A 22493-nucleotide genomic window follows, 5' to 3' on the forward strand; every position below is an offset into this window, starting at 1 on the left:
CGGATGCAGACGCGAATGGTCCCAGAACTACAACTCCCAACTGGCTTACTCAAAGAAGGAGGCGCTGAGGACCAGAGTGTCCTGCTTCCATAGCAGTGCCGTTAGCTCAAAAACTAAGAGTAAACTCCGAAACTGATCAAGTAGAAAGGATTCCATAAGCTTTCCCCTGACTTGATACAGATTTCGCAGTTTAAAGCGAAAAGAAAAAAGAAAACAAACAAAAAAGTTTAGTAGGGCAGTCCAGAGGGTTTTATTGTGACATCTCAAACAGGAAATACTGTATAATTACAAACTTCCAGCACGTCCGAATTTAAGTATGGGGACGTGGTAGGTAACAAGGGGTAAATTTCACACGTAATACTCAGTCTAACCATATCAAGTTAATATTGACCGGAGAGGCGAACAGGTCACAAAGTATGGTCCCACGAAGGCAGGACTACGGGATGAAAAGGAGCGACGGAGCCCGGAGCGGCTCGGTAATAAACTTTAGCACCACGGTGAGCTCGGGCTCTGTCCGCCGCAGCTCCGCCGTGCTGCCGTCGGTTCTGACGTTCCTAGTTATTGTAGCATCCGGAGGCCTGTTGCTCATGATAGAGAAAGGAATGCTGAACAGCATGGAGACGCCTTCTCCCCGGGGTGGCGGCAAGCGGCTGGACTTTATCCGGCAGACTGGGATACACGGTTCAAGTGGCGCGGACGTGGAGTCTCAGGTAAAAATAACTCAACGCGCCATGACGCGTTCCTTTTCGGAGGAAGGGAGTTCCGTGCGGCCAACAGGCATTTCCCCCCCCTTAAGTCTGGTTTCTTAGTGGTCAGACCTGCTGCTTGAAGGCTCCATTTGCTCAGTCACATTTGTTTCCCTTAAACGTGTGCCCCTTCTTTTTATTTGCTCACCCAACACCGCTAACGTTAATGTACTCATTGACATTTTCCTGCTGGGCTTTAAATTGAAGTGTGACGCTCTTCCAAACAATAACCCTCTCAGAAAGGCTCTCCAACCATTTTTAGGGCAGTGCTGTCCCATAAAAAGTTAAACGCCTACATCTTTCCAGCTCTTGCACAAACTTGTAAGCTGATAGTTTATGTGAAACGGTTTTAAGCACCTTTTGTTTGCATTTAGATCCTCCAGGAGATCCGCAACCGGACCATTAAAACCATGTGCAGCCAGAGGAACGTGCCCCACAGCATCTGGTCGCTGAGCCCCCTGCAGAGGAAGACGCTGCTGCAACACATCCTGGTGAACGACGAATACCGCTTCCTCTACTGCTACGTCCCCAAAGTGGCCTGCTCCAACTGGAAAAGGGTTCTGAAGGTCATGAGCGGAGCTCTGGAGAGCGTGGACGTCAACATCAAGATGGACCACCGCAGTGACCTGCTCTTCCTGTCCTCCCTGAAGCCGGAGGAGATACGCTACCGCCTCACGCACTACTTCAAGTTCATGTTCGTGCGAGAGCCCATGGAGCGCCTTCTCTCCGCCTACAGGAACAAGTTTGGGGAGATCGAGTCCTACCAGAGAAAGTACGGCGCGGAGATCGTAAAGCGCTACAGAAAGGGCCGCGCGAAGGACGCGTCCGCGGCGGGCGACGACGTGACCTTCGCGGAGTTCGTCCGTTATCTGCTGGACGAGGATGTGGAGCGCATGAACGAGCACTGGATGCCCGTGTACAACTTGTGCCAACCGTGCGCGGTTTCTTACGACTTCATCGGCTCGTACGAGCACCTGGAAAAAGACGCGGAGTATGTGCTGCAGCGCGTCGGGGCGCCTGCCTTCGTGCACTTCCCCGAAAGGCAGACGTGGTACAAGCCGGTGACCGCAGAAACGTTACACTACTACCTGTGCAGCCTGCCTCAGAAGCTTCTGAGGGAACTCCTGCCCAAGTACATCTTAGACTTCTCTCTCTTCGCTTACCCCCTGCCCAACACAACCACTGCACACTGCCGGCACTGAAAGGTGCAACAAGTCTAGAGCTTTTTTTGCAGATTATTTTTTTTACGAAAAAAATAAATAAATCGTCACTATTTTTTTAATTATTCCTGGGGAAAACCAACAGTATTTTGAGAGCTGTTACACATTCTTTGCCGTATCGTTGGTAAAGACTTCAGACCACTAAAAATCAGTTCAGTGTTTAAACTTGTAAAGCCAAAATTGAGTTCATCACAATGGAAGTGTTGACCTGAACAGGTAAACTTTGACGTTTTTTGATAGTTTGTCACCCCTCTTTTCCATCTTCCACGTGACCTTTGACATCTAAACAAAACTGGAAATCAAAGTCCTCCTGTGTGGTTTGATTTTTTTATTTTTTTTTAAAATCTCTTTATTTTAGGAATAATTTAATCTCTTTTCTTAAAAAAAAACACCCCATGAACATTAAACATGATGCACAAACCATCTTGCATTCCAAACATTTGTCACTACGTGTATCAAGTTAGAAATGCTGCAAATGTTGGATTCCAGAAAGGAAATCACCCAGCTGAGAGCGTGTTAGTGAGGAGTTGGGTCGTGGCGTGAATCGGAGGGACAGTTTGTTTGAATAACACTAATGGTTTTGCGTATTCTTCTTGTCCAGACTGACTCTGATTGGACAGAACAGCAAAGCGACTGTCCGACCCGCTCGTCTGCTCCTTCATTTGACTTTAATCCTTGAAGCTTACGCTTCTGAAAAAGACAACAGAAAGAGGGTTTGAGCGTGTGGTGGAACACACAAAAGGATTCAACTTGTCCAGTTTCTAAAAAGAGAATTTAGTTTTGTGAAAGAGCACAAGTTTTCAGCACTGCTCCGTCAGGATGCTTACTGAATAAAAGCCGTTTCATCACCTTGACATCAAAAGCCTCCCCTTACTTGTCTGTCGACCTGTCGCTCGAGCGGTCAAGAGTTCGGAGGATGGAGCGTTCTGCAGAGGTGTGGTGAGGGCTGAGGGATGAGGAGCTCTGCAGGGAGGAGAACGACAAACCCTGTCTGCGCATCTCCTGAACTGCCCTTTCACTGAGGACAGAAGGGCAAAAGGTGTCAACAGCATCCTCACCGTGTGCCGGCATTCTTGCACAAAGAGCTTCTAAATCACTATCAAAGATAGAGCTAAAAGTCACCAAACTCTCTCACAGCTTAACAAATCTTTTCATTTCCAGCTGCGAGGCATCACCTTCTGCAGCTCCACAGTCAACAATAGCTCCCACAGGCAGATCAACGTGTTGCTTTAAGAGACAAAACTATAAAAGCAGCCTGTTTGTCCCCCGGTCTGATTCCCCGTGAGGAACACGCTTCATGCGAGAGATAATCTGGACTGTTCTGTAGCCGAGATTACAGGATAGATCACGTATTGACGGTACATTAAGTTAAGGTTATGGTGATGGTTCTAACTACACTGTGGGAAATGTAAATTATTATTATTTTTTTTAAATCATGTTAAATAATACCTTACAATTTCCTAAATCAGTTGAAAGTAAAACTGACAGCTTAAGCATGGGAGTGAAGTGAAATGAGCTCACCGTTCAAAGCGCTCGGTGGTCAGTTGTCTCCTCAACACGTCCATCTCCGTCTGCAGCTGAGACACTTTCCCACGGAGCTGGGACACCTCCCTGCCGTGTTCTGCACTTTTTTTTTTTTTTTGGCACACGCGCAAATAATTTTCAACCACTTTTTCGGGAAAGACATTTTTTATTGGTTTAAAACCAGTACGCTGAACTGGGTTTATTTACTTTTTGCTGTCTGCCAAGGCGAGCCTGTCGCGCAGGACTTTCAGCTCGGACTCCCTCTCGCTGGCCGTCAGATGCGTTTGGAACTCTTTTTGCCGGTTCGTGGAGAGCAGCGTCTCGAGGTTGCGTACAGTCAGCCTCTCACTGGCGAGTTGCTTCTTCAGTAGCTCCCCCTCTGACCGAACATCCTCCAGTTCTCCTGTGATCTAAGAACAAAAAGCGGCTGAACAAAGGCAATGAATCGATGATCGATTTTACGGAGCTCGGATTCAACATTCATTTTACACTCATTATACAGTTTCGGAATGGCCACTTGAGTAAAATGTGCTCGGGATGGTATTTTATAACACTTGTCCAGTGTCCGAACCATTTTTTTAAAGCCGTCTTTCGAGACAGTGTACATGGGTACCATGTCTTTTGCAATGTGGTATGTTTATAGCATCTGTAATGTCTTTATGTCTGGTGGACGTTGACTCCTACGGTGTAACGCCACTGAACGCACCAGCAATCAAACTTTACTTGGGCTTCTTTTGGGATGAAGTCCCTGGTGTTTCTCTCATTGCAACACACTCTTCATGCAGCACGCGATGGTGTTGTTTCAGGTGGTTTCAGGTGCACGACCTGCACAACACCTCGCTCTGGTTTATGTCATCCTTTTTAAATCCAAAGTACCTCCAAATAATGGAGGAGGATTTATGTTTTGGCCCCAAATCAGATTCTGCACCGCCACCGGCCTCGTTATCTTCCTCACTCGTTTCACTTCTGTTTCCTTCTTTTTAATTTCCTCGCTGTGTGTGTGTGTCGTCTCCCTCCCGCCCTCATATGTTTGTCATTGGTTGGCTTCAGCTGTTGATCCACAGCAAGCATGAAATAAGGTTTGTGGTTGGCTGGCCTTGGCGGTGCATTCAAGGGCAATCGTAAACATTATATTTGTTGTGACTGCCAGAGCTGTACATGCAGGGCGAGAGATTATAGATACGATAACGATATATTGTTCAGCCGTAGCACACACAGTGGAATGCAAGCGCTTTTCTACTGAGAGCACGTATAGAAACGAGTCCAAACGATAGCGGGCTTTACCCTCTCCAGGTCCATGCTCTTGGCGGTGAGCTGGCGTGCGATGAGCTCCTTCCCCGAGTCCAGTTTGACACAGAGCTCCCTGACAGAAGCCACATCTGAGAGGAGAACAGCCTTCTCCCCCTGTGCTTTGTGTAGCTCCTCCTCTAGTCGGGACATTCCACGAACCAGCGAGGATACTTGGGCCTCATAAGCCTGCAGTGCCTGCATGTGCTTGGAGAAACAGTGGAGCAGAAATGTACAACAGGGCACAGATGCAAAGATGTTATAACCGAAAAAGGCCGAGCCCAAAAACCCAACAAACTTTCCTCCAGTGTCTCACCTGTTGGATCTGCCTGTCCTGTTGTTCAACGGTATCTCGGAGTTTTCTGCGTTCCGTGTCGGAGGAGAGCAGCTCCAGGCGGATGGAGTTACTGAGGCCTTCAGCCTTCTGCAGCTGCTGATCCCGCTCCTCCATCTCAGAGTGGGCCATCCTGAACCGCTCCAGCAAATCCCTGTTCTCCTTCTCCTGAGGGTCAACACCAAACAGTCAGCAGAGGAGCTCTCCGGGGCGTGGAAAGATCTCGAATGACTCACGACCGCTTGCCTTTGTGGCCATCAGTTTCTCTATTCTGGACACTTCGGAAATGTAAGAGTGCACCCTGAGCTTCAGCTCGTCCTTCTCGTGCAGAGCCTCCTCCATCTCCACATGCACAGCCTGAACAAGGACGGAAAAAACACAAAAAACTTGTGTTACTTTCTGTTTTTGCCCTCATTTGGTATTTTGAATCTATTTTTCTCTTTGACAGAGGACTCAGCACTTGGTTGTGAAAATATGACCATCACTTACTTGGTTCTCTCTGGTCATCGTGGTCAGGTCGTCTTGCAGCCTCCTGTTCTCTCTGATGATGATGTCTTTGTCCCTCCTGAGTGCAGCCAGCTCCTCCTGACATGCATCCAGCTGCCTCCTCAGACTGCTCACCTCCCTCTCACGACTGTTGGACGCTCCCTGCAGCTGACTGAGCGGGTTGAATCACAGTTTCATTAGTGAAGGGGGAAAAAAAGAGATTTTCAGATGTACTGAAACCATCATGAGAGCGCTGCACTCACGCAAGTGAGTTGTCCATGTTTTTGACTGTAAGTCTCACATCTTCAAGGGTCTTTTCCTGCATAAAAAGGCCAAAGAGAATGTGCCTCGTTAGTACTCCTTTAACTGAAAAACCACCGACTTTACACACGGGAACCTGTCCTGTCACAGAAGGCTGTGATCGTGGTGAGGTCTGTTGCGACTGCTACCTTCTTGGCTAGCTCCTCTTGGAGAACAACTAGTTTTTCAGTCTTTTGATCCACGTCATCCTGCAGAACATCCTTCTCTCTGTCCAGCATAGACAGCGACTTCTGAAGGGCAGCCACTTCCTCTTTGTGCTCGATGCTGTGCCGACTCAGCTCCGCTGGAAGTGGAATGAAATTACACAACAAGAAAATAAAATGCCAGCGAACGGCTGAGCAGTCTTAGCAGAAATGACGGAAGCAGAACTCCACGACGAAGCGGAGGACTCACCAAATCTCTGCTCGAGGTTTTCAATCTGTCCGTGGGCGGCGTGCAGCTCGTTCAGCTTTACAGAGAGCCTGTGTTGGGTATCGGATAACGTCCGCTCCATCTGCTCCTGTAGCAGCCTAAAGAAAAGAAAAGAAAACAAAAAAGTGTCATCTTTTTGCCATGCAGGTGGAAATAATCCCTCACCATTAAGGTGTGTGAGGATATCACCTCAGAGCATTGGCCTCTGCCCTCTGCTGGGTGGCCTCATCTGCATTGTGGACCAGAGCAGCGCAGCGCAGCGTCAGCTCCTCCTCTGCAGCCTCCTTGCTCTCCTTCAGCAGACGCAGCTGGGACTGCTGGTCGAGCCGCTCTCGCTCCAGCTACACCCCAAAAACAGGCGCAGCAAGGTGGAGTGAAAACGCAGCACCAACCACGTAAAAGCTCATTACTTTCCAGTTGCTTGGGAGGGAGAAAAAAGGTTCGAACAGATTTGTTGGGACTTCCGTCAGACTCACTCTTTTGATGGTGTTCTCCAGGTCGAGAATTCTCCTCTCCTCCACTTGTCTGTCTGTGAGAGCGGAAGTCTGGGCAACCTTTGGATTCATTTAGCGTTAGTCACAACGGTGTCCATTCTCAATCAAGCAACTCGTTTACACCGACAGTGATGTCTCAGCTGAGCTGAACATGTACCACCGGTACCAGTTTAGCTGTTAATGTACAGGTGAACTGAATAAACCGGCCGATTGCTCGAACCTCGAAACCTTTTTCTTTTAGTTTACAAGAAACCCAGTCAGGGGACATTTTCCCTCCTGAAAATCACTGTGAAAGCCTTCCAGTGGATGCATTTCCTAAAACCATGTTGACGGTACGGGTGTCTTACAGCTGACTAAATGTCTTTCTAAGCTTGACAATCGTGCATCAGAGCCATGTGTGCGATGCATGTGGACCGACCTTTAATCTCTCCATCAGAGTGTCCCTCTCAGCGGTCACCTGCTCAATCTTCACCTCTGCCCGCGCCATCTCCTCCTGCAGTTTTAGGAGGCCACCTGAAAAGTCGGTGCTGCGGGCCAACGTGAGGTCATCTTGAGCCTAAAGGGGTAACAATATGTGGTTCTAGGACTGTGACACGCTTGTATTTATTGTTATTGCACACCTGCAGTAGAATATCTGGAGGACAAAAGAAAAGAGAAACGCGTACCTGCTTGAACAGGGTTTTGAAATGGTCCCTCTCGTTGCTGAGGACCTTCACATTGCTCTGAATGTCCTCCACGTGCTTCTCGATGTCCAGCAGAGCCGCCTTAAGCTCGTCCCTTTCCTCCATTACGTGCAACAGCTCTGCCTCTGCAACGCTGCTCTGAATCATGCCAAACCATTACAAAATCAACATTTGAGTCTTTGTTTCTGCTTTATGAAAGCCTTCTCTGGTTTCTTTTGCTGCCGTCATCTCTTACCTTGCTTACTTTAGACCGTGGACTCCTGCCTCTGTCTGGACTACGAGTGGGGCTCACGTCCGGAGAACCAGCTCCTCTGGCTCTTTTGTAGCGCTCAGCCTCTTGGCGATAGTAATCTCTTTCCTCCTCTAGACTCTTGACAAAGACATCTAGACGGGATGGGGATCGATCTCTTCCACAGACACCGTGTTTCGCACGCATGGTCTCTAGCTCCAGTACCAGGTCTTTGTCTATGAAAACAGCAGCATTTCACTGATACAACCAATGTAAACGAAAAGAAGGCCGCCGTAATGAGCTGCAGCAGCTGAGGTGCACCAAACTGTTGCCTACCAGCTGCCATCATCTGCTCCACTTTGTCCTGCAGCCTGATTTTCTCATCCTCCAGGAAATTCACCAGTCCCTCCATCTTCTCGTTTTGTTGTTTGAGCTCAGCCAGCTGATCTCTGAGACGGTCCTTTTCAAATTCACCTTCAGATTGCTCCTGAATTCAATCATTCCAAAGACACATTATATACAGCTAACATAAATCATATACAGTTGCTTGCAAAGGTATTGACCCCATTTAGCATTTTTCCTATTTTCATTACCAACTAATTTAATTGGACGTTTTTTGTAATGGACTCACAAAATGGTCCAAATTGGTATATAGCTGTGCATCCTTAAGTTTACCACTTTTTTCTTTTTCTTGTTTGCTTCAAATACGAAATATTTTGCGCCTTAGTGGTCGTTGTCCCGTTGCGCAAATCCAATCCAATGCAAATCCAATGTTAAAACTTCCCCCAAATGTCCAAATTTAACTCCAGGTTGTAGGGCAGCCAAATAGGAAATCTGCCAGCGGTGGTGAATACTTTTGCAAGTCACAGTACAGCAGCTCAGAACGCGCTGGAACAGAAAATAAATAAACTGCTCGTACTCCATATCAAACGCACCCTTCTTGACTTTGTGATAATATCCTCCAAGTCTTCGATGATTTGATGCTGCCTTTGAATTTCTTTCTGTTGGAACAACAGATGCTCAGTTTTATTGCACAACAATGCATTTGTCTTTTTTTTTAACCTCAAGCACATATTTTTCTCTCTTTTAGTCTCACTTTAGTTTCTTGCAGCTCCATGTCAGCGGTTTCCAATACACGCTCCTTGTCTATCTCCAGGCGCTTCGCAAGATCATCTATGTGCGTCAGCTCTTCACACAGTTCCAGGTTTTTTAAAGACAAATTGGCCACTTCGGAGGAGGCATCCTTCTTTTTCTGCTGCAGTCCTTCGATCTTTTGCTCCAGGGCTCTGTTGGTTTCCTGTAGGTAATCAATCTATGGGGTACAGAGCATCAGAATACAGTTGGTTAGTATCTTCGTAAATGTATTTTTAAAGGACCCATGGTCCCACTTTCAAAAGTATTCCATTTGCTGTGAGGTGTGCCGACCTGCAGGTTTAGATGAGCGATCAGTTTCTCGTTGCCCACGCTCTGAGCTTCAAGTGAGATGACATCATGAGGTCGTCCTCCGCGAAGTACATGATTCAGACGCTCTATTTCTTTGTCCCTCTCCTCCACCTATTCAAGAAACACCTCCTTACAGCCAAGGCAACTCCAACCACAGCATTTTGCGTCGGTTTACTTTCCTTACCTGAGTGTTTAGATGTTTTATACATTCTTGGGCCTTTTCAAGGTCTCGTTTGATTTTAATGATGTCTTCTTGGAGTTCATTAATTCTACAAATCGAAATGTCCACGAGGTGAGTCAAATATTGCAGGCAAGCACCAATCTCCATCATACAATTGAGCTATGACAAAAGAAAGCAAACCTTCCATCAGCCAGCTGCAGCAGGTCTGCTACATATGGATCATCAGGCTGCAGAACAGGATAAGCAGACATGGAGGAGGGAGGAATGAGCTCATCGATCTGCATTCTCTGTCGCCTAAAAGGAATACTGCGCTTTTTTCCACCTGAAATAGTAAGAGGATGGATTTATACAGATGAAAAACATCCCTTTCAGAAGCCCATTAAAGAGCTTTGGTCGGACGCCTGCCAGTACCTGGTGTCTGCACCACGGCCTGCATGTTCTTCTCCTGCAGCTGCTGGATCCGCTCAGCTTTAGCTTTGCTCTCCTTCTCCAGGCAGCGAACCTTATGCACATACTGGTTGTTTAAAAACTTCAGGTCCGACGTCTCGTGGTCTAGTTTCCTAATATGAGTTTTGAGCTCTGGAAACGGGACAGGGTGGTGTGGGGTTAGCACATTCGTGCCTACAAGTTATAAATGTTGGAAACATTTTCAGACTTTTGAGGAAGAGGAGGAGAGGCTGTCTGGTCCTCATTTACCTCTGGTGACACGCTCTTTCTCCTCCCTCAATTTCAGGAGCTCGAGGTGCAGCTCGTTGTTTTCCCTGACCACTTTGGCATTGTCCATCCTGTAGGGCTCCAGGAGAGCGTCAACATTTCGGCTTTCCTTCTCAGTTTTCCCTGCTGAGAGTTTGGCATTGCGCAGGCTCTCGGTTGTATGCACCAGATCACTGAAACAGAAGGATGGATTACCGTTGATGACCTGGTATTTGTTTGGCGACAGTGGCAGAATAAGGGGTGGAAGATGCAATGGGTTTAAGGGTTCCACCTGAACAGCTTCTCCACCAGCGGCAGCGACTCTATTCCGAGTGGCTGTCGGTAGCCCAGCTGATCCAGACGTTTTCGTAAATTGACGAATTTCCTCTCTGCACTGCTGTTCATGGCTGTGATGTGGTCAAGCCGCTAACTCCAACAAACTATTTACAAAATAAAGGAAAGGGGTACTTCATTGGATAAATGCTGCGCTTAAAAAGACGTTACGGTCGCTGAAACGTTAAAAATTATCCTGCGAGGCCTATTTGGTGTTTGCTAACGTAACAGGATTAACGATAATAAGACAAGCTAACAAAACATTAGCAATTTAAGCGTTAAATATCGAGCTACCTGTTTTTAAAAGTCCGCAAGTCAGTTGGTTAGACCACCACTTGACATTTGGCTTGTTATGTGTAACAAAACTTGCAACCTACCGTTTTTCCATGTACCGAAAGTCCGCTAGTTAGCTAAAACAACGTCAACGTAACGCTTCTTCACACGTAATTGTCTCGTTGCGTGGACCAACAACCTCTAACAGCTTCATTATGATACATTAGTATTTTTTTTAACCTTAGATCATGAAAAGCCTATAACTCAACATGTTTCCGCGGTAAACAGTTTGAAAAGACCGCCGATGCTCCGAGGTTTGGATTTGTCACCATGGAAGTAAAAAAATTTTTTTTGCTGGAACATCTGGGGCAGCTTCTTTTGTTAACCGGCGTTGTCCGACAAGAAGACGGAGGGGTGGAGTCGGCATAGATCTTTTGCTCAAGTTACATAGAAGTGACAAGTTATGTTCTTAACAATAAAATTAATACACTTTAACTTTAAATCGTGGGATGCAAATTTATTATGTACACATGGCATATAGAAATAAAAATATGGCAAACATTTGGTACAAAGGGCAGAGCTGTTGGATCTGATGAAAAAAACCGACACACGCGCAGTGCAGCAATATCGGCGTCACTGTTCGATGTACAATTCCCTTTCATTAAAATACACAAACACACGGATGAAATGTTCATATTTCAACAAAACATTACAGGATAGTTAATGCGTAGCTAGTGTATCTTCAGCCAGAGTGAGGCAGTAGTGAATTATTTCAGGGACAGTGCATAGCAGCTAAACTAGTGAGACTGCGCAATGCTGGAAAAGTACTCCAACATGTCTTGAATGGTGAACTCCATGGTGATTCCAGACCCAGGGTAGCATCTGCCTATCAAATCTTCAAAGTGCTTGTACTGACGGATGAACTCGTCTTGCATGGAGTGCCACACCACCTGGTGGAGTTAAGGAGAAAGTGCAACATGAGTTATGTGCCACAGGTGACGTGTTGAGCGCTTGTATCTCATGAAATGACGCATCTCTCACCTGTAGCAAACTTTCCTCTTCACACAGGTGTTTGTCCACCTTCTTGTAAAGGTTTTCAAGGCCCTTTTTCACCTCTTTGCCAGGGTACTCTTTGATAACTTTGCGCAGCTCTTGTTTGTTGAAGGCCAGGTGGTAGCTCACCTCCTCCTCACGGACGCCCTGTGCAACGCGCGTTTCCACCCCTTCAAAGAAATGCTGCAAGAGAGATGACAGTTTATCTATTATATCGCCCCTGAATTGTTAGATCCCTCCCACCCACGTTCAGGTAAATTAAAACGTTTACATTTTGTGATACACCTCTTACATTGAGTTTTTCCAATGGCTGTCCCAGAGAGTTGATGACGTAGGACTGTCGGTGGTCGGTGTATTTGTGCTTGGCCTCTCGTCTCTCCGCCTCCAGGCAGGAAATCTTGAGACGTGACAACGTGGAGAAGATGTGGTGGAAATTCTCCATCATCACGACGTCCCGTGGCGTTTTCTGGCTTTCACTGGCTACTTTCTCCACTGGAAAGACGATATTCACAACTTTAACCACCACGTCACCTGTAGCATTTCTTTTTTCCTTCAATTAATGGTGACCTCACCGTTCGTGAAGACAGCCCTGATCAGCTTGACATAAGCTTTATCCAGGTCCCCTCGGCGCTCTGCATTGCGAAAGATTGTCTCGGCGAGTTCAGCAAACTCCTCAAACCCAGTGACAAAAGAAAGAATACCGACTTTGCTTTTCTTAGAGATCTTCACTTCCTCCATCTGCCTGATCTGACCCGACTGCATAAAAAAAAAAGAAGACATTTTCAACAGGACATAAAGACGCTGACCCCATTTCAGTTAAAAGAACACGTAAGCACTGAAATAATCAAGAAATAAAAGTTTCCATTTCAAACATTTAAAAAAATAAAATCCTAACTCGATGGACTCAACTCACAATGCATTTGTCAAAGTTCCTCTTGACAGTGACCAGGACATTTCCAAGAGTAGTGCTGAGAAAAGAGGCCGGGTCAACATTCTCAGCTGTCCACACGTGGTGACTCATCTTCACCAACATGTACAGAGAGTGGAAGCTGTCGATCTTGTCACCCAAAGCGATCAGGCTGTTGAGCTCAGTCTCGATGCTCTGGAAGATTTTATTCATCATCAGCCGCACCAGGTCTTTCCTTTAGTCGTGTAAACAAGAACAACTATATAAAAACCACCTCCATTGTATTTTACACCAGAAATGTTAACAGGCATGTCAAAGTACTGACTCTGATGACATGGAGTGTCTGTGTTCTGCCTGGGGGGGTATTCTCGATGGCGTGCTCCCATCTGGCTCCTCGGTTTCAGGCTGACGGAACAAACAGACATAAAGCCTGACAAATCCAAACAAACATCTGGTGACATATGACATGAATGATGCTATAAATGAAAGCCGGGCCAGCAGCTGTCAGTGCTGCAGAATTCCATGTTTTTCGGTGGGGGGGGGAGGAATGTTCTTCCGACGGTGTGAATGATAACACATTATTCGTTTGAATGACATTTGATCATTCTGTCAGAGCATTTTCCAATTATTCCACATGTACCTGAGCAAGAGGGGGCATAACAGTCTGGTGCTGCTGCAGTTTAAAGAACTTGCTGATGAAATCTTGCTCTGCCAGACACAGAGGCTCCAGCTCACTGAGGACCTGCTCGAATATCTGCAGAGACAATCGAAAAAATAAATAAAGAAATGTTTTGAAGAGTAACAAGAGTACACACATAGGCTTATTCTCATTCCACATTTGAACTTTGTGTCACCTTGTCAAACTTGGTCCTGTCTGCCACGTCCAGGTCGGAGGCGGACATGTTGCCCATGTCCAGCAGCGAGGAGGACTGGGAGCGCCGGCTGTTGGAGCCCTGCACCGTCAGCTTGTTCAGGCTCGAGGTAGAGCCTGTGAGCTTCCCAGAGCTGCCGTGCAGGCCTGATACGGCACGGCAAACACAGTGCGAAAGGTCACGTTAGGTCATGCATGAAGTGAGCGAGTAGATTTCAAACTGCAGGCGAGCGCAAGTCAATTATGACACTTTGGGTTGTCACAAATCATCAAAAATAAGGTGGGTGTAAACGGTTAGAATTGTTTTGGGGTATTCATTGTATAATTAGAAAATGTGAAGATGCATTGAAGATTTAGCACAAACCAACCAGTTACGTGGCGAGGTAATGGTTTGTAGGGCAAAGGAGGATTAAGGAAATACTGCTTTTTAGTGCGGTCAAGTAAGGGTAGAGTGATGAGAAGCAAAGGGGAGTAAACTGACAGCTCCATCCAAAATATCATACTTACTTTCAGTTTCCTGTTTGAGCGCACTCTCTTTCCGCGGAAGCGTGGCTGCAGCCAGTTAGAAAGGCAGGCATCAAAGACAGACACAGGTTAGGCTTAAAACATGCAGCGTGGGAGGGGTGAGGCAAGATGTTAGATGTACAGTTACATATATGCTGACGTGCACTGCAGTGGCTTCGGCAGACAAACCTTTGGAAAACAAATTCTCGTTTTGTTTTCAGAGGGAAAAGCTAAATCAGAGTGCGGAGAGCAGAGTCCTATAATTCTGCCAAAACCAAAGCTAAACCAAAGGTTCTATCCACATATTAAAAATGGGAGCACTGAGCATGTATAATCCCTGTGCAAAGGGAAAAGAAGACATTATTGAAAGGTAAAACAAAACGCAAGAGTTGAAAAAAGAAGGCACATACAAGTTTTTTTAATATAGGTTTAGGTATTGAAAACTCCCCGTAACACACCACCTGCAGAACAGAAGCACAAGTTACGTCAAAGCTCAGGCACTCCTGTAAAAAGCAGCTCTTACCAAACTTGCCCTTCGCTTCTTTGGAGGTACCCGCCATCTTCATCTTGGCAACCTCAAAGAAGTCTTTGATTTCTCGCTCATATAGTCTGCTCATATAATCAACATAAGTCTACAAAAGAGAGGAGACCTCCGTTAGAATGTGCAAACGATACACTTAAAACACTAAGTGAAGAAATAGTGGGATACGAACCATTAGCTAAAGAGATTAACTTTGCAGTTACCACAGTAACCAACCAAAATCTTACGCGTTACAACCTAAATGGACACGTTTGACAGTGACACCAACCCACTTGGGTTAGTGGGTAAGTCTTGGCAGGAAATCAACTAAGCACACATTCAGAACATATCAAACTCATTCTTGAAATATTTGATGGGACAACAGCACTGACCCTGGACAGGCCTTCATACTTCTCCCTGTGGGTGTTCTTCAGCCACTCCATGAGCTTGGCGTAGCGCAGCAGGTCCCTGTGGAGGGGGCTGTGTTTGGGCAGAGTGAGCTCGGTTGTGTGCTGTGACAAAGTGGAGCTCTGGTCATGACCCTGAAGGAAAAGAGCGATAACAGATAGTCAGCAATATATCCAGTTCGAGCGCATCTTAGAGGCCTACACCAAACCGACAGTCTGCCGTCTGGAATGTCCGTTTCTCTGGTCTTTTTGGGTGCGTCACGCACGGTTGGCGTCGTCGGACCCCATCACCGCCTTTTTTTCCGGCCGATTCAACATGCTGAATTGGAGTCGGGTTCATCAGTGAAAGGTCACTCTGACTGGCCGTTTAGTGTAATGAATGAAATCTGTAGTACATTAACGTGAAGTTAACTGTGTTATCTTTTGATGCATGAAGCACAAATGCCTAATATAAGCATGTGTGTACAAAAAATCCAATTTGTTTGACTTATAATGCAGGTTTTTGGGTCTAAACACAGTAAAACATGTTCAATACTAAAAACTGAACTAATAACAGCTTTACACAAGCATTGCTTTTTTTCTACATTCACTAAAGTAATAGACGCCTGCTTCCCTCGGCACTGCAAGGTTACATCCTCTTCAGCAAGTGTAGACTGTGTGTTCGAGTTAACAGCTGAAGTTCATCTTTGCTGTGTTTTCAAGTGCTGTTTCCTAACATCACTTTGGTTTAAAAGCTGTTGAAATCTTATCTTAGGATGCGATACCCCTGTTCATAATCTAGAGGATGTCAAGATAAACTGAGATCTTCTACAATCTCCGCTTTACTCGCCGAAAAGCATCTCTCCGACTGCCATACTGATGTTCTCCTCATGTCCCATCAGGGTTAGCGTGTTCAGTCTCTACTGCTTTAACCAAAGACATGCACATAGAGCAGTCAGGCACAGCATTTTATGATGAGACCATTGCAGCACAGCCATGTGAGCACCCAAACATGAAAAGCCCTTAGCCGAGTCAGTTGGTGAAAGAGGAGAAATGTGGGCGGAGCCTCCTCAGCTCTGAGATCAAATGAGATGTTAAGTAGTCAGAATCATACCTCATGCACTAGACAATGCAGTGTGGAAGGAAAAGCCTGAGGTCTCATGGCATGTACGCTGGAGTGAGTTGTGAGAGGTCAAACATTAGCAGAGAAGGGGCACGTGGGGGTTGTTGTGAGGGTACTCACTGGAAGTGACAGACAGGAGGACCTATAGAACTGAGGGATGGTCATTTTGAAGTGACTGAAGTGGTTGAACTGACACAGAGACAGAAAGCAGAGTGGGATGATTCAAAGTAAGCAACAAAGAGTCAAGAATAGGAGGGACACAGCTGGAAGGAAACGACACAAGGAAGCCCCGGAGGAGTGTTTCGGCTTAACAGGAAGTTCATAAGGAGGGAGAAAGAGCCTGGAAGAGAACACGGGAGACTATGGCCCACCATTTCACAGCTGTCTGACGCAGCCTAGGTGTGGGGGCAACACAAACCTGGGCTTTATTTCTGCTCCCATGACTTTTTTCACAAAAGATTTATCAGTTTTAGGATCAATTATTTTGTAGCTTTACCAACAAACATAAGCTCAAATATGTTTTAAAAATTTATATATTTACAGAAAGTCATAATGAGCAACGCTAATGAGGTGCTTCTAAGGACGTTCGAATCACAATGAACTCGTTACCTGATGAACAAACACATTATTAAGGTGATTGGTGAGGCGGCGAGCGAAGGTGTCTCTCAGTTCAGTGAACAGGAGCAGTTGCTGGTTCACAGCCAGCAGCTTCTCGTGGCCTATGGAAAAGAAAATGATGCTGCTTTCATTTGATTGACTGCTTAAAAAAAACAGCTGCAGGTCGATTTCAGTTGGGCAGCAAGTATTCAATACTGCTTAGAGTGGAAACTAACCGGGTCGGAGAGCCACGTTCATGCACTGCAGAAGAGCTTCTGAGGCGTTGATGCAGGCCTCGATACCTTTAGGGGTGGTCAGGTCTCCATCTTGTAAGGCCCTGATGTGTCCTTTTGACAAGTCCATGTAATTCTACAAGAGGATCGATCAAAGAACACAAAAAACAATTAAAATGTTTTGTATTAATAAATAAAATACTTTTTTTTTTGCTTAAATCACATTTGTGTGCCATAAAATGTTAAATGCTCTTCTCGGCACAGCTCAAGTACTCCACATGTCACTTACAATATCAGTCGAGAGTCTGGACACACCTACCGGGTGGGTAAAAGTACAGAATGGTAAAATGCCTCACCACTAAGAACTGGATCTCATCCAGCAGTTTGCCGTTGTTGGTGTTGCTGATCTGGATGAGGCGGTTGCTCTGGGAGATCTGGTCCATCTGCTCCTTGACGCTCTGGAGCATCTCCTCGTAGCTGCTCAGCTTTCCCTCGATTGTGTCCACCTCCCCCAGCGCCTCATCCAGCAGCTGCATCAGGATATTCACCTGCTTCTCTGATGCCATGATGGACTGAATGTTGGCCTATACGAGTGAGAAGTGTTAGAGATGAATGTCTCATAAGAACATGCCACATCACGAAACTGAAAAATAAAAAAGAAATCTTGGAGGATCCTGTTTAGGCAAGTTTCTGACATAAATTCACTGCTGCGGGTGTTTTACTCACCCCATCTAAAACCTGCAGCTCCTTGAAGAGCTTCTCCGCAAAGGCTTCAGCATTGGAGATAGCGTACTCGCACATCTCCATCATGCCCTCGATGTCCTGCTCCTCACGAGTGCTGAGCTCCTGGTAGTCGTCCAAAGCGTCCTCGTCTCCCCCGGCGACACTTTGGCTCTCACCGCTCGGCACGGACTCTAAGCCCACGAAAAGACATGGAAAGAGAACACGCCAGCCGTGAGCACAGGCACAGACTTCCAGCCACAGTCTGGTATGAAAACTTTTCGAAAGAACCAACTACGGACGCTGTGACGTTCGTTAGTCGGAAGGGCTATCCGAAAGTTTTCATTGTTTTATCTGGAAAAACTGCAGTAAAAGTGCACAAAAAGGGAGCAGGACAATGAGCACAAAATGGAAAACGGTCTGAGGTCGTGGCCAAAAACAAAAAAAAAGACAAGAAGCACGTCTAAATTCTGAACCGAGTATGTTTATCAGCTAAACATACTTCTTAATATTTACACTTGAAGATAAAATGATTGTATCTAATAATCTGCAAAGTAGAGCAACATGAACTAACATGAGGACAAAGCAGACGCAGGATGCACTAATGAGCGTATGTAACTAAATTATTACATGGAGTGGACAAGCTGAGAGTAAAGTTAAAAAAATAAAAACATTACAATGTGTGTTATAATTACTGAGTAACGTTAATAATGCCCTAAATGTTTTAATGGCATACGTCAAATGACAGGAGCCACAAGGAAGTGAGCGTCTCTGATGAGAATGAGTGTTTGAAGTCATGAAAAGACGGAGGAGAGGAGTGAGGAGGGGGATGTTTAGTCCTACCAACCTTCCGCTTTAGGAAGTTCTGGCCAGAGAAAGTGTCAGAGAGAAAAGTGAGAACAAAGAAGAATTTAACACAGGAAACCATACCACAAAGCAAGATACAAAGAAGAGCCCCAACAGCTTCGAAATACTCTTTTTTCTTCTAAAATAAATAAAATCTACCAAAATCCAGGAGAGGTTTGCCCTTCTGAGAAAAATAACAACTAAATGGAACCTTGAATTTTTAAATGACAATACTTCCAACATGCGCATTACAAAAAATGTTTTTTTTTTTTTTTAAAAACACCTTCAAAGAAACATGATCAAATAATGGAACGGTGCGATCAAATAATGGAACGGTGCATGCCGGCGTTGGGCTGGCTGAGGATGGACAGCTTGCACACCTTCAAGCAGCTGAGCGCTGACATTCACAAACTCCATCTTCTTCCTCAGATAACGCTGGTTCAGCTTCCAGATGCAGGAAATGAAGGAGTTTTTCTCAGCCGTGCTGCTCGCCAGCCAGCGGTACACCTTCTCAAAATGAAGATCAAACTCTGGATTCTCCTAGAAGCAAAAGCATATTAGTCCCGACCGTGGGATGAAGAAAACTTAGAAGACAGAGTTACAGAGGGGACAATTCATATGTCTGACCTTGCTTGCATCTTTGGCATCTACTTGCGTCAGGTCTCTGAGCTCCCAGGTCTGCTGCCTCTTGTAGAAGTCCCCTTTGTCCGATTTTTTCACCTTAACCACTTTAACCTGGACAGGCCTCTCTGTGGTAACTGGAAGAAAAGAGAGCGCACTCTCAGAAAATATCCACCTTTGTCATTAGTCATCATTTCCAGGGTTTTTTTTTTTTTTTTTTACACCTGTACCTGTAGCACACAAGAAGCAGTTCTTCTTCTTCTTTCCTGCTTTGCAGACATTAACAATGCCAAGGAGACGCTCATCGTTGGGAGTGAAGATGTCTCGCTGGAGAGCGTGCTTGATGGCTGTCATGGTGGATGCTGTCTTACAGAACATAACAGGTGCTGATTACTGTGGCCATCAGAGACACATACATCCATTATATGAGCAGGAAGACTAGTCGTTAATATTCCCTGACAGGTCTTTGAATTTATTTGCTCAGACCTGCACTGGACGAACCAAAACACACGAAATTACAGACAGTATGACACAAAAACGCAACAACAAAACGCCGTATTTAGTAAAACATTGGTTTCTTCTTTTCTTTCTTCTTTTTATTTGGACCATTGTTGTTTTACACCTCAGAGGATTCGGCGGTGTCCCTCACTACCACGAAGTTATCAAAAGCATCGATCATTTTCTGATAAAGAAGATATTATTTAGTGAGGTTATTAGCTTTGTGTCTTTTGAGCATTCGGTGCCGGTTTTACAAGACACCCGTGGCCGTTTACATTAAGCGTATAAGGCAGTGACCATAAATCACGTAGACAGTGTTTTCAAATATAAAAGTTGTCTTCTGGTGGAGTTCTTCCCAGTTTATATCCACTAGCGTCCTCTCTTCGAGTAGCTTGCAGACTGCTAACGACCTAGCTAAAAGTGGTTAGCATTGACCGAGAAACTTACCAACGCCGAGGTTAGTGTGACTACATTGTCAAAACGTTTAACCAGACTGCTATCAGCTTTATCAATCAATTGCATTGACTTACATGTATTTTAAATCAGTTGAATACTGCAAAAAGCCGTTACCTTGTTACTATCAACCCACCAGCCCTTCAAAGCACCGCCCTCTCACTTCCTGGTTGTCGGCAGCAGCTGTCATGTGACACTGTCAACATCCAGCAAAAGCCACACCCACTACTCCAAGCAATATCCTCACAAGAAGAGCCAGTACCGCAGACGGAACAAAATCCAATGGCTGGCACAAACAAATGTTAAAATGTGCATTTATGATGATTTAAATTTAGCATGCTTTATGTAAATAATTTTCTAGGCTAAACTTGAGACCTTTGTCAAAGAAGTTCCTCTTTTTGTGTCATTATGCTTGCAAATACGGTGTCTTCACTCTAGTACATGATCTGGTATCCAAAATTTCATTGTAATCCTTTGATCCAAATTAAATTAGTGTCGTAAAGTAAAATGTAAAGGTAACTGTATGCATGTATGTTATATTTTGTTCAGTTCTTTATTTTCGGTATGCAAAAGAATGGTACATTTGATTATTTTTTTAAGCTGTTTTGTATGTTTCCACACTAAAATCTGACATCTCTTCTTGAATTATCAAACAAAAATCAGCTTTTCTTAACACCAGGTGGCATTGTTAATCCATAAAATATTTGCTATTTCTCTAAAGAGCTACATGCGTTCTTACACAGAATATATGTATGTGTGTATTTATTGTGTGTATATTTGTTGTCAGTGTTATATAGATGCATTAGTCATGCTTTGCAACAATAAAACTGATAAACTTCCTGGGTTTATTGGAAGTCTATTGTGGCCATTAGGAGATTTTAAGCAGACCAATAAAGAAAGAAGTCAAGCAAGTGGCAACACAGTGAGTCAGATGTGATGGAGATGAAAAACAGAGATTAAGAAATGATCTGCACACAGTGCCTTGAGGCGCAACCTCTGTGTTTCAAGTTATTGTGCAGATACAATGTTAGATTTCCCAGTTGATGAATGTGGCGCACTCTGTCATCACTAGTTAAATTCTGCATCTCTTACAGTTTGTGACACAGGCTTTCAAACAAAGCCCTCCAACGTGGATATGTCAAAACATGTCCAACTTCTATGATCTTTGTTTTCCTTTTTCGTCACTTGTCATGTTTCATGAGCTCTGTCTCGTGTGTCCATCGTACAACAACAAAAAACATACATAATTCAGGCAAAGACAACAGCATGAGTGGAAGTTGTGTCAAACGGTCACTGGGGGTTATTTTGTCTTTGGAGCGATGTGTAGCATTTATTTTTCTCCAGTTGCCAGGAATGTTATGAGGTAGTTCATAAAGATACGATGTGTCACACAATTACAGAGTTATGCTTCTATAACCCCAGTTTCAAGAGGCCAACATTTAATGTTGTAATGGAAAATAAATACATCAAATGTTGAAGGTGAGAGATTTCACTATTTCATAAAAGAAAGAAGCTCATCTTGAATTTTATGACATAAAGTTTTAAAAAAAATGGATAGGGAAAACCAGAAAAATAGAAAAGTAAGTGGTACTAAGAAAATATAGCTTCAGGAACATGTTTTAGGAACAACTAATTAGGTTAACTATCTTTGAATGTTTCGTCATCAACAGTACATAGTATCATCAAAAGATTCAAAGAATCTGGATACATCTCTGGGATAGAGCACTAAATACTAAAAGCCCATCATTTTTGGCCCATCAAGCACAGCTGCCAAAAAAGAAACGACATAATTCTGTCATGGAAATCATTGTCTGTTAACACAGTTTGCTGTGTCAGCAAATGCAGGTTAAAGGTCTATCATGCACAGAAAAAGCCATATGTGCACATGACCCAGAAACCTCACCGTCTTCTCTGGGTCAAAGCCTGTAGGTCTGATGGAATGGGGGTACATTAGTGTCTTTGGTTCGAGCAACTTGCACATCTGGAAAAACACCATCAGTGCTGAGAGAAATATATAGGTTTTGCAGCAACCTATGCACCCATTAAAATGACATATTCTTGAGGGAAGGCACTGCACATTTCAACAAGAATATGTTAAGCAGCATTGCAACAGCATAGATTCGTAGTAGAAGAGTCTGGATGCCGGCCCAACTGAAAATCGTCAAATGCAAAATAGGACAAAGAGGACCCAGGATGGTTGAGCAGCCAGAATCCTAAATCAGACAAGAATGGGACAACAGTCCTCTCCCAAAGGTCCATCAGCCTCCTCAGCTCCAAGACACAAGCGGGGATGTTGTGCAGGGAAACGTCTCACTTTCAACATTTGATGTCTTTACGTTCTATTGTGAATTAAATATTGATTTAAGAGTTTTGCAAATTATTGCATCCTGTTTGCATCCTGAAAGATATCTAAGTATTTGTGTTGAGGCTCTGATGTATGTAAAATAATATCCCTTTTGTTCCTAATTGGCGCAATCTACATCTGAACATCACACCATACAGA

General features: G+C 44.8%; 3 protein-coding genes across 9 annotated transcripts; 1 reads left to right on the forward strand and 2 right to left on the reverse strand.

Annotated features, from left to right (window-relative positions):
- The first annotated feature begins 125 nt into the window (after nucleotides 1-125).
- On the forward strand, nucleotides 126-2270 carry chst14 (carbohydrate (N-acetylgalactosamine 4-0) sulfotransferase 14). Its single transcript, XM_072389952.1, has 2 exons — nucleotides 126-710; nucleotides 1121-2270. The coding sequence occupies exons 1-2, from the start codon at nucleotides 417-419 to the stop codon at nucleotides 1946-1948; spliced, it is 1122 nt and encodes a 373-aa protein (XP_072246053.1). The 5' UTR covers nucleotides 126-416; the 3' UTR covers nucleotides 1949-2270.
- A 66-nt stretch (nucleotides 2271-2336) lies between these two features.
- On the reverse strand, nucleotides 2337-11081 carry cep135 (centrosomal protein 135). Its single transcript, XM_072389944.1, has 26 exons — nucleotides 10763-11081; nucleotides 10345-10492; nucleotides 10056-10246; nucleotides 9771-9938; nucleotides 9540-9681; nucleotides 9363-9447; nucleotides 9161-9289; nucleotides 8832-9047; nucleotides 8671-8736; nucleotides 8072-8222; nucleotides 7742-7971; nucleotides 7489-7644; nucleotides 7242-7379; nucleotides 6806-6883; nucleotides 6519-6670; nucleotides 6312-6427; nucleotides 6047-6201; nucleotides 5861-5916; nucleotides 5601-5769; nucleotides 5358-5468; nucleotides 5094-5279; nucleotides 4775-4984; nucleotides 3698-3900; nucleotides 3488-3592; nucleotides 2841-2984; nucleotides 2337-2656 (listed from the first exon to the last, which is right to left on the reverse strand). The coding sequence occupies exons 2-26, from the start codon at nucleotides 10455-10457 to the stop codon at nucleotides 2635-2637; spliced, it is 3492 nt and encodes a 1163-aa protein (XP_072246045.1). The 5' UTR covers nucleotides 10458-10492; nucleotides 10763-11081; the 3' UTR covers nucleotides 2337-2634.
- Nucleotides 11082-11154: 73 nt separating this feature from the next.
- Nucleotides 11155-20185, reverse strand: exoc1 (exocyst complex component 1). Of its 7 annotated transcripts, none has more exons than XM_072389949.1 (20): nucleotides 20108-20185; nucleotides 19270-19401; nucleotides 19046-19176; nucleotides 18799-18958; nucleotides 18420-18437; nucleotides 17579-17766; nucleotides 17209-17436; nucleotides 16856-16988; nucleotides 16632-16741; nucleotides 14906-15055; nucleotides 14517-14625; nucleotides 13997-14041; nucleotides 13473-13636; nucleotides 13259-13372; nucleotides 12944-13023; nucleotides 12625-12853; nucleotides 12284-12467; nucleotides 12004-12203; nucleotides 11700-11894; nucleotides 11155-11608 (listed from the first exon to the last, which is right to left on the reverse strand). In XM_072389949.1, exons 2-20 carry the CDS (start codon nucleotides 19391-19393, stop codon nucleotides 11456-11458), a joined length of 2715 nt encoding a protein of 904 aa, XP_072246050.1. In that variant the 5' UTR covers nucleotides 19394-19401; nucleotides 20108-20185; the 3' UTR covers nucleotides 11155-11455. The 7 variants fall into 7 exon arrangements, with proteins under 7 accessions (XP_072246050.1, XP_072246051.1, XP_072246046.1 ...); XM_072389950.1 differs by having other exon boundaries at nucleotides 19270-19405; nucleotides 20108-20179; XM_072389945.1 differs by lacking the exon at nucleotides 20108-20185 and adding an exon at nucleotides 19985-20032 and having other exon boundaries at nucleotides 19270-19405.
- Nucleotides 20186-22493: the final 2308 nt, after the last annotated feature.

Source organism: Leuresthes tenuis, unplaced genomic scaffold (genome assembly GCF_036924035.1).
Source record: "Leuresthes tenuis unplaced genomic scaffold, fLeuTen1.0.hap1 SCAF_7, whole genome shotgun sequence".
NCBI lineage: Eukaryota > Metazoa > Chordata > Actinopteri > Atheriniformes > Atherinopsidae > Leuresthes > Leuresthes tenuis.